At 53.1% G+C, this 9,824-nt stretch overlaps 1 protein-coding gene across 1 annotated transcript in view; it reads left to right on the top strand.

The window, feature by feature from the left end:
- UBAP1L (ubiquitin associated protein 1 like) overlaps window positions 1–1,219 on the top strand; it is a 13,964-nt gene extending 12,745 nt beyond the window's left edge. The window contains exons 5-6 of the mRNA XM_004711987.2: window positions 259–360; window positions 1,007–1,219. Coding sequence (XP_004712044.2) covers window positions 259–360; window positions 1,007–1,141 — 237 coding nt within the window. The 3' untranslated portion in view covers window positions 1,142–1,219. The remainder of the gene's footprint in view (window positions 1–258; window positions 361–1,006) is intronic.
- Window positions 1,220–9,824: the final 8,605 nt, after the last annotated feature.

The following is a 9,824-nucleotide window of genomic DNA, read 5'->3' as shown; positions in this document are numbered from 1 at the left end:
CTCATCCACCCTGGATTCCCAGTTCCTATCTGTACCAGTGTACATCCTCTGGTCTAGCCAGACTTGCAAGGTCGAATTCGTGTCATGATAGTAGGAGCGGGGAGGAAACATTTAGGAACTAGAGGAAAGTTGTATTTTTCATCGTTGCTACATCACTCTGACTGGCTCGTCTCCTCCCTGTGACCCCTCAGACGCTATACTTTTGATAGCCGCCTGCCACCACTCTTATGGCCCCTCCCTCTGCCCTTTCTGGCCCAGTTTCTCAGCTACCTCAGTGCCTGTGACCGGCTGCTGCGGCAGGGCTACGAGGAGGGCCTGGTGGAGGAGGCCATGGAGATGTTCCAGTTCTCTGAGAGCCAGGTGAGCAGGGCTTCCCACCCAGGCCCTGGGGAAGGTGGGACCACGCTTGGAGTCAGGCAGAGCTGCCTGCTGAGGCCCGGGGACCTGAATTTTGGAGGTAGGGGCCAACAGGAAGCACAGAGAGAGAGGCAGGGGTTTTATTTATTTTTATTTCATTGAATCAACACAACAAATCGTATCGAACACCCCCTTGGTCAGACACCCTGAGAGGCGCCATGAGGAGCCCAGAGAGACTTGTCCTCTCTGATTAGGGTTTCACCACTTGCACACTGGAAGGCAGGTGGCGGCAAGTGCCCATAAGGGATGAAGACAACCTGTTGGTTGGGGCTGAGCGGCTGTCACAGCAGCGGAGGGAGGGGCCAAGGAAGCAGGCAGTCGGGGTACAGAGGTGCTGAGGAGGGCTGGGGCCAGAAGGAGAGTGCAGCTGACTCCCCCTACCCCCAGCACCAAACACGGAGGGCGTGAGGGTGAGAGACCAGGATGGGCCAGGCTGGGGCTTTCCGTCCTTTGCAGAGGATGGAGCTTGGGACCCGCAGTCACCCCAGGAGTCCAGGAGCCAGGTTCACCTGGCTGGAGGCCCCACAGCTCCTGGGGTGCTAACTCAAGCCCTCTCTGCACCCCTCCTGTCCTCCCTGCACCTGGGCAGGCAGGGGACTTCCTGCGGCTCTGGGAGCAGTTCAGGGCCATGGGCTTCCAGCAGGACCGGGTCAAGGAGGTGCTGCTTCTCCACGGCAACCAAGGAGAGCAAGCCCTGGAGGAGCTGGTGGCCTGCGCCCTGTGACGCCCGCCCGCCCAATCCCTGCGCTTCCGCCTTGCCGTGGCCATCCTGGGGCAGGCCTGGCCCTCTGCCCTGACTGTGCTATTAAAATTACGAATCATAAAGTAATGTGCTCCTCTCACTGTGGATGGAATGATGCCGAAGGGGCGGGGCGGGGTGGGTGAGGTGTTAATCCCCAAAGCCTCAGCCTCCTGGGAGGTAGCTGACCAGGGTGGATGAGGGACTGTAGTTTTCCACGCAAGCTTTACCAGACCACCTGCATCAGACTCTTGAACCTGCGCATGTGTAACCGATGTCATCACGGGTGCTTCCTTTGGGTTCTGCTGGCTCCTGGCCTTGGTGTGGAAAGTGTATCTGACAGTTTTGGGTCCTGCTGGTGATTGACTCAGGGTCTGTTTTGACCTTAATTTCCCCTGGAAAATTGGGAACCAACTGGGCCAGGTCAAAAGTTTCCAGATGGGCCAGCTATCTTTGAGAATCCCCTAAGGAGTTAGTTAATGAGTCGCAGGCTCCAGGCTTGGATTTTTGGATGCAGAAAGCTTGGTGACGAGGCCCTGTGAAATCTGCTTTGTTTTTCAGTGAGAAGTTCTCTGGGGATTCTTACTCACGGGCCCTTGCCCCGTCGATCTGGGCACCCTTTTGCTCTAATGTAGGTGGTGCCAAATCAGTCCTCCTCGTTTGGAAAGTAGATGCATTGGGATGGTCGCGGTTTGGACTAAGCTGCAGCAGGTCAGGGCCTGCGTGTGCTCCCCTGCACATCCCCAGAGGTCAGCCAGATAAGATAACTGGTGAAATCAGATGTTCCAGGTTTGAAGAAAGCAGCAAGGAGTGGACATCAGTGTCCAGACCCCATATGCTAATTGCCATCATTGTCATACATTCCTCACCACCCCTTTAAAAACCCACGAGCAGCCCCCCTCCCCACCAGCCCTCCCCTGGCTGCTGAGCACAACTTCCCTGACCTGTTGGCCTAGGTCAGGGAACCTCATCCGGGAGCTCCCCACTAATAAAGCTATTTCTGTCTCCGCTCTCCCTTGTCCTATCAGTTATGTCTGTCTGTCTCCCTGTACCTCAGTTTCACCTTTACCGTGACCCCAGGCCTGCTCTGGAGGCCCCCAGGATTGAGGGGACCATTGCTGGAGAGGCCTCCGACCATGACTGCAGAGGTCACAGGCCATGACACCGGTGCCCAGCCCCTTCCCAGCTCACCTTGTGCAAAGGCCTGTGGCAGTTACCACACAATTAAACCCTCTGAGCCCGCTCCACCCAGCAAACAGGGCTGAGGCCTATGGGGGGAAAACGCACCTAGGACCACCTTTCTCGGGGCTTCAACTCAGCCACCTTGTTCCAACTAGTTTGGGGCTAGAGGCTTGGTCTGCTGAGTGCTTTCCACGACGCCTGATGCCTGCCGACTTGGAATCACATGAAAAATAGTCCTTGTGCTTAAAACTTGCTTTGAATAACTTACAGGCTCTGCCAACGATTTGAGAAAATAGACAAGATGACATAGAGTTAGTCATGCTTCTATTGCCAAAATTAAAATTGCATTTGGGAAAGGCAGTACAAATTAAAGCTTCATTTTATTTATTTATTTTTATTCTTAAGTTTTTATTATTTATTCTTTTACAATTTCAGCATTTTCTCAGTTTCATTAACTCATCAACCCATCTCTTGGTAAAAGTGAATAACCAACTTCATTATCAGGTACTATTTTTCAAAATAAAGCTTCATTTTAATGATGCAATTTAGATCCAAAGCTATATGTTCTGGTTAAGGGAACTTACTGACCTTGGTCTATCTTATTAAATCCCCTTGATCAAATGTAGCCAGATAACCAGGCCCTCATTCGTGCCCATCAGACTCCCACCCATGCACCCACGTCACTCCTCACACCCTCTCCCACTGGTTCCAAACCTTTCCATCCTAGAAAACTTTTGCTTGATTGAAACAGAGACATCACTGGGGGAGCTGTTAGTATAATTTTTTCCCCCTCCCAGAGAGTAGAATAGAATGGTGTCAGAGGGCTGGACTTTGAAGTCAGGTCTGAACTGAAACTATTACCCATCTCATCTCCAACTAGTTCAGTGACCTTTGACAGTCACACACCCTCTGTTTCAGCTGTTCATCTATAAAAAACATGCTAAAATGGCCCAATTTGGATGTCTGAATGAGGTAGTACACACAAATGGTGGCCCGCTATCTAGTGCATTTTTGTTTATACATGCTTCCTTCCTGCCTTGCTCCTTAATCATTACTATCCAGGGCTTTAAACCAGTTCATTCTGGTTTGACTTCCTCCTGAATTTGCATTTCTGCGGGGGGCGGGGGGGGGGAGGGGGGGCGCCCCATCCATAGGTATTTGCATTTCTTCCCAATCTACCTTTTAGCACTCTGTAAGAGTACCTAAGAAGCAACCCGGTAGAATGTAGATTCAGAATCAGTGCTTCTGCTACTCTCATTACTATGAACCTCCTCCTCATTACTAGTTAACAGATCTCCGCATTTATAACCAGGTTTCTCCTGGCAGAGCCTTGCCCCAGGGACAGCCTCTCTGGTCTTCAGGGTGTGAAAAGGTGATGAGGGCAGAGGACTCAGGGAGTGTCCTCTGGGACACAGGCAGTGAACGTCTTTGGCAGCCCACCACAGAGGGCAACGCGCAACCCTAAAGAATCTGCAGCTAGTGATGCACTACACGCTATCGGGTTGTTCAGGTGCTCCTGACCCCGACCATGGTATCTTCAGTCACTTCATGTGCCGTGAATGCTGGACATTGACTAAGGCCGACCCAAGAAGAATCAATCCGTTTGAGTTATGATGCTGGTGAAGAATCATGAGGCCCGCGGACTGCCACAGAACAAACAGATCCGTCTTGGGAGAAGTACAACCAGAATGCTACTTCGAGCCGAGGATGGCAAGGTTTTCTCTCTTGTGCTTTGGACCTATTATCAAGAGAGGCCAGTCCTTGTTGCAGGACATCAGGCTTGATATGGTAGAGGGGCTGCGAAACCAGAAAGGCCTTCAAGAAGATGGAGTCCCACAACGGGTGCAGGCCTAGGGGCACTTGTGAGGATGCGCAGGGCAGGACCCGGCAGTGTTTCCTTTGTTGTGTGCAGGGTCGCCCTGGGTTGGAACTGACTCAACAGCGCCTAACAACAACAACAACAACAGACACGGGGCTGCTATGAGTCAGAATAGACTTGATGCAGTTGGTTAGGTTTGGAGTTGGTAAAACAAAAACTTACGGCCATCGGGCCGATGCCGACTCATCATCGTGACCCTATCAGACAGGGTAGCACTGCCCTTGTGAGTTTCCAAGACTGTAACTCTTCACAAGAAGCCCTGCGTTTCTTCCGAGGATCGGCTGTTGGCTTCAAACTGCTTCCCTCGGTCACAGCCCAGTGCAACTACACAAGAGTTTTGTTGTGTTGGGTATCACTCTACACAAGAGACATTTCTGTTTTAGAACAAAAGGTCAGCAGGGCAGGCCTGCAGGACCTTGAGTACCTACCTACCTTTGCTACACTGGATGGAAGTTCCAATAAAGCCAGGGTCCCCGACAAGGCTAAGCCGACAGCGCTGGCACAGCTCCCCGCCTCACCTCTGTAGGGACCTTGGTGACTTGCTTCTCCCGAGCCAACCTCTCCCAGCAGACATCCTTCTCCTGTACCAGCGCCAGTGCCAACTAGGCGCCTCCAGAGCCCTTTGCAATTTTTGATTTCCCAACAAGCCAGGCAAGCCCAGGCTTACTTACTAATCTGTAGTAAACAGTTTCACCTTTTCACTGCATCAAGATTCTGCTTTTCGGTATGGCTGGAGCCAGTCTCTCTCCCAAAACCCACACACCTGCCTACAGAATCCAAAGCTTCTTTTCAAATGTACACCCCTTGCATATTGAGTATCCCAGCCCCGGTTGCTGGGGGAGGGGTTGATGGGTGAGTGAGTATGTACTTCCTTCCAGGCAGCTCCAAGGATCTGGTGCCGCCTCCTCCTGGGCCCGCCTCCCCTCCTTCTCAACTGTTTCCTTCCCTTCTTCTCCGGGATTAGAGAATTCCTGTGTTGACTTCCAAGGGTACGCTCTACCTCATAGAAGGGTACTTCCCGGAAAGGGCAGTGCTCAACTCAGCAGTGCATCCGCGGGGCCCCCCAAGACGTGCGAGCTCTTACCTTGTCGGTCTCTTATAGTCTGTCCTCAAGGGGAGCAGCAGGCCTGAGATGTGTGTGCCTGTGTGCTGGGGACAAGGGGTGACCCTGAGCAGGGCAAGAGTTGGTTGCTCTACTCAAGGGCAGCACCCACACAATCTGCCGTGACCCTTTAATACAGTTCCTCATATTGTAGTGACCCCCCCAACCATAAACTTACTTCTAACTGTAATTTTGCTACTGTTATGAATCGGGCAGCCCTGTGAAAGGGTCGTTTGAGAACCACAGGTTGAGAACCACTGCTTTATTCAGTAGTCAGCCCCATGCGGGTCTCTCCGAAAAAGAAATCTCCCTGTGTCCTGGGGCCCACAGCCCAGTGGATAAGCCAAAACGTCCACCAAAGAGCCATTCATTTCCTAGTTGTTCTGCCCCGCAAACCTTCCATGTATACCGGCTGGCTGACAGGCACTGCTGGGCCAGGGGTTGGGGGAGTGCCCAGTTCTGGGCTGGTGGCTGTTGAGAGCAGGTTGGTACCTGTGCAGTGATGGTTGCAATGACAGCAGAGAGACAGCCAGGCTTTGGTCCAAGGAATGTCTCTGGAGGTAGCTCTTTGCCACCTCCCCCTGGGGGACTGGGTTCTTGCCAGCACCCTTGCCAAGCTCAGCCCAGCCCAAGCCCCACCCCTGTCCTGCCTCCTGCTCTCCTGGCAGGCGGCCTGCCCTTCTGCCCATTCTCCTCTTGAACCTATCCTTATAAGGCCACCCACTCAGGAGATGTAGGCTCTGTGTCTCCTGGGCTGTGGCCCACACAGCGTCATCTGCCTCTGCCCTGCTCAGGATTTTTAAGCCACCATTGATTTATTTGTTCGGTGTCAATAACACATGTCCAGGCTGATCAAAGGCATGAACTGAGTGACGAGATGGGGAAATGGGAGGGAAAGATGGAAGCTAGGGGCTGGGGGGCCAGGGGCCCCGGAGAGACCAGCAGCAGGGCATGACCACATCACAGGTCCCATGTGTCCCCAGCCACCAAACAAGTCCGTGAGCCTCAGCCGCGCTGCGCTGGGCACCAGAAGATGGGGGCAGCAGGGGCGCCACCATGGGACAGAAAGCTCATAAGCTAGCGCCTCTGGTGCAGGCCAGGCAGAGGGAGACCTGCTACAGGCGCTGAGCCAGGCTGCCAGGGCAGCTTCCCGCTGGCTAGGAGTCTTCTGGAAGAGGGCACAGAGAGGTGGGCCTTTCGGAGGACACAGGGACTCTTCCCGCGAAAGAGTTCAGGGAGGAGATTCCGGACAGTTGGCAGGAGGGGAAATGCCTGCAGGGAGATGCCAGAGAGGGGATCTGGACGGCGGAGCACAGCAGAGCTGCTGGAGCTGGCAGGAGGTACCGAGTGGCCATAATTGTTTTTGGGCCACCCTCCCAAGGACCATTCCTCCTTATTCCTAAGTGGCACCCAGTCTACTTGCTGTTAGTATGTTGTCAGAGCGTCCTGTCCTGCCCTGGCCCAGGGTGGACACAAGCCACAGAAGGCCAGGTGGCCTCGGGCATGGGACCGCCCAGCCTGGAGCCCCATCGTTCTGGCTGCGGGCTCAGTGGGGCTGCTGCTTCCCGGCTTGCAGATGCGCACCTCCTGGCCCTTTGCAGCCAGTGCTGTCTCCCCAGGAGGCTTTGAGCGACCCAAAGTCCTTCCAACAGATCCCTGTCCTCCTTGACCTAGCCCGAGGCGGCTGTTCTTGCTGGCACCCACAGCACCCTGTTGGCTGCAATGACAGAACCTTTGGGGGTGGGGAAAGTCAAGATCTGCCCAATGGGGCACTGAGTATGCCTCTCCAGCGGGTCGACCTTGAGAAGAATCTAAGAGGAGAGCTGAGCTGAGGTTTGGAAGTCCTGGCCCATGTGAGGGGCTATCTCCATCAGGGAACGGATGGGTCTTTAACTGGATGATTGGCACCTGGGGGTGGGGTGGGGGCTGTCCCCCTTACTCGACTGTGAAGTCTTAGGACAGAATCCACTTGACAAACTGAAGAGATCCTGGTGGTTGCTGGGAGGGGCCTGGGGTTAATCTGCACAAGGTCCCCAGTGCCCTTGAGAAGGGAGAGTCCCAGTTGGCTCATGAGCCCCCTGGTGGGGTCCTTTGGGAAGCTCCTGGTACCTTTTCATGGTGGCAGAGCTGAGCAGAGCAAAGTGCAAGCCACTTCATCTGGCAGAGGCTCACAGCAGTGGCACACTTTGTGGTGGCCCACACTGAGCTCGAGGTTAAGGAAGCCACCATCAGGCTCATCCCAATCCCTGGTTATGTGGCCGCAGGCGGACCAAGGAGTGGGAGCAGCCCCGAGATGTTATCAGCCCTCAGGGTGGGAAACAAAAGCCAAGACAAGTGTTCTGAGCTCTCTTGAGGGCAGTCTTGACTCCCCAGATTGGGACTCCAGCCTAGCCGAGTTGGTAAAGGTGCTGAATCCTTACACTAACCCCAGGGACAGTGCCCTGGTGGTACAGAGGATCACACACTGGGCTGCAAACAATTAGCTCAGCAGCAGTTCAAAGCTACCAGATGCTCCTCAGGAGAAAGATGAGGCTCTGTTCCCATAAAGATTTACAGTCTCAGATACCCACAGGGGGCAGTTCTACCCTGTTCTGTAGAGCCGCAATGAGTCAGAATCCCCTCAATGGCAGCCACTGAGTGAGAGGGTGCAGCAAACAAACCCTGGCAGCTTTGGCCCAGCATTCAGCTGCTAACAGAATGCCAGGAGTTTGAACACCCCTCCCGCCCCCAGCTGCGGTGGGGGACAAGGGTGTGGCAGTCTGCTTCTGTGAAGGGCGAGTCTTGGAAGCCCTATGGGGCAGTCCTACCCTGCCTGACAAGGTCCCATGGAAACGGGCTAGGGGTGCAGGCCTTTAGTTCTTGATTCTGAGTCCACTCCCAGCCACTCCTCTGAGAGCTGCTACAGGTCAGTTTTTTCCCCTCAAGTTCAAGTGGCTTGGCAGCAAGGCCCCAGTTTCCTGTCACTGAGGCATCGCCCTTTCCCATAAGGCATTTCTCTGGTTCCCATCACTGAGTAATGCAAGACACTGAGATGGACGTTTTCCCAGTATCCTTTGCTGTACCCAAATGTGGTCTCTGAGACAGACGCCCAGGGAGTTGAGGGACGTGACAAAGGGTGTAGGGTAACTCCAAGGGATAGTGTAGAGCTTGTGACAGAGTGACTTCTCACCACTGGGTGGTCTGGAAGGTAAGGGGCAGTGGATACAGAAGGCCACCTGTGTGCAGGGGGCTCCCTCACAGGACTTATGACTGCTGGTCATTGGAGGCAAAAAGGTCAGTGCCAGGCAGCCCTGCAAAGAGGGAACTGGGAAATGAATCTGTTGACCTCATAGCCCTTCACACACATCTGCTGGGGTACCCCATTGGTGGCCCAAGTGAAGGGAGCCCATTGACATAGCCCATGCTAACTCCTCAGGAAACAGTGGCTTCTTACTGTTGCTCCCCTGCTACCCCCGGGGCTCACTAGCCTGCGCTACTCTCTGTTCACTTGCCTATTCTAGATGGCTCCTGTACATGGGGCCAGGTAATAGCTGTCCTTTTGCGTCTGACTTACTTCACTTAGCACAATGTTTTCAAGGTTCACCCATGCTGTAGTCTCTGCCTTTCACTCCTCTTTATGGCTGAATAATAGTCCACTGTACGTATGTATTTGCGTTGATGGGCACTTGGGTTATTTCTACTACTTGCCTCTTGTGAATAATGCTTTAATAGACTTCGGTGTATGGATATCTGTTGGACTCCCTACTTTTATTTATTTTTTAAATATACAAGGAGATTTCCAAACGTGTATGGGAAAATTCCAGCATCTCTTAATTCTCTTTTCCGTGAACTTTTGGAACCCCCTCATCTGGAGTGGCCTTGTGGGGTCATGTGACAGCTATTTAACTTTCTAAGAGGCAGCCGACCTGCTTTCTCCAGGGCCCACACCGCCTCGTAGTTCCCCCAACAATGAGTAGAGGCCCCAGTTTCTCCATATCCTTGCCAGCAATGCAGCTCTGGTGTTGTGCTGGGTTACTTGTTGGGCAGCTAACCACTGAGGTCGGCAGTTTGAGATCACCAGGAGCTCGGTGGGAAACGGACAGGCTTTCTACTCTCCTGGAGAGTTACAGGCTCCGGGCTCTCGGGAGGTTGTGAGCGAGCACATGTGTTTTCTGTTTTTCTGTCATAACCATCCTTGTGTGTGTGAAGTGGTTCCTCGTTGTGGTTTTGGCTTGCTGTCTCCTACGACCGATGACATGGAGACTCTTTCCGTGGGCTTCTTTGGGAACATGTCTCTTCAAATCCTTTCCCCATTTAATAAAGTACTCTTTCGGTTGGTGAGCTTATTCTGATATACTCTATCAGGAAGGGACTTTCCAAAGCTTTTTCTCCCATATGTACATTGTCTTTTCACTTCTTTACAAATTCACCTAAGTTCTTCATCTTGATGAAATCTATTTTATCTATTTCGCCTTTTGTTGCTTGTGCTCTTTGTGCCAGATCTAAGAATTCACTGTCAAAAGCAA

The sequence above is a fragment of the Echinops telfairi genome, unplaced genomic scaffold (assembly GCF_000313985.2).
Source record: "Echinops telfairi isolate 266 unplaced genomic scaffold, ASM31398v2 ScPeMD7_7475;HRSCAF=8513, whole genome shotgun sequence".
In the NCBI taxonomy this organism is placed as follows: domain Eukaryota; kingdom Metazoa; phylum Chordata; class Mammalia; order Afrosoricida; family Tenrecidae; genus Echinops; species Echinops telfairi.
This window is presented reverse-complemented; position numbering and strand designations above follow the sequence as displayed.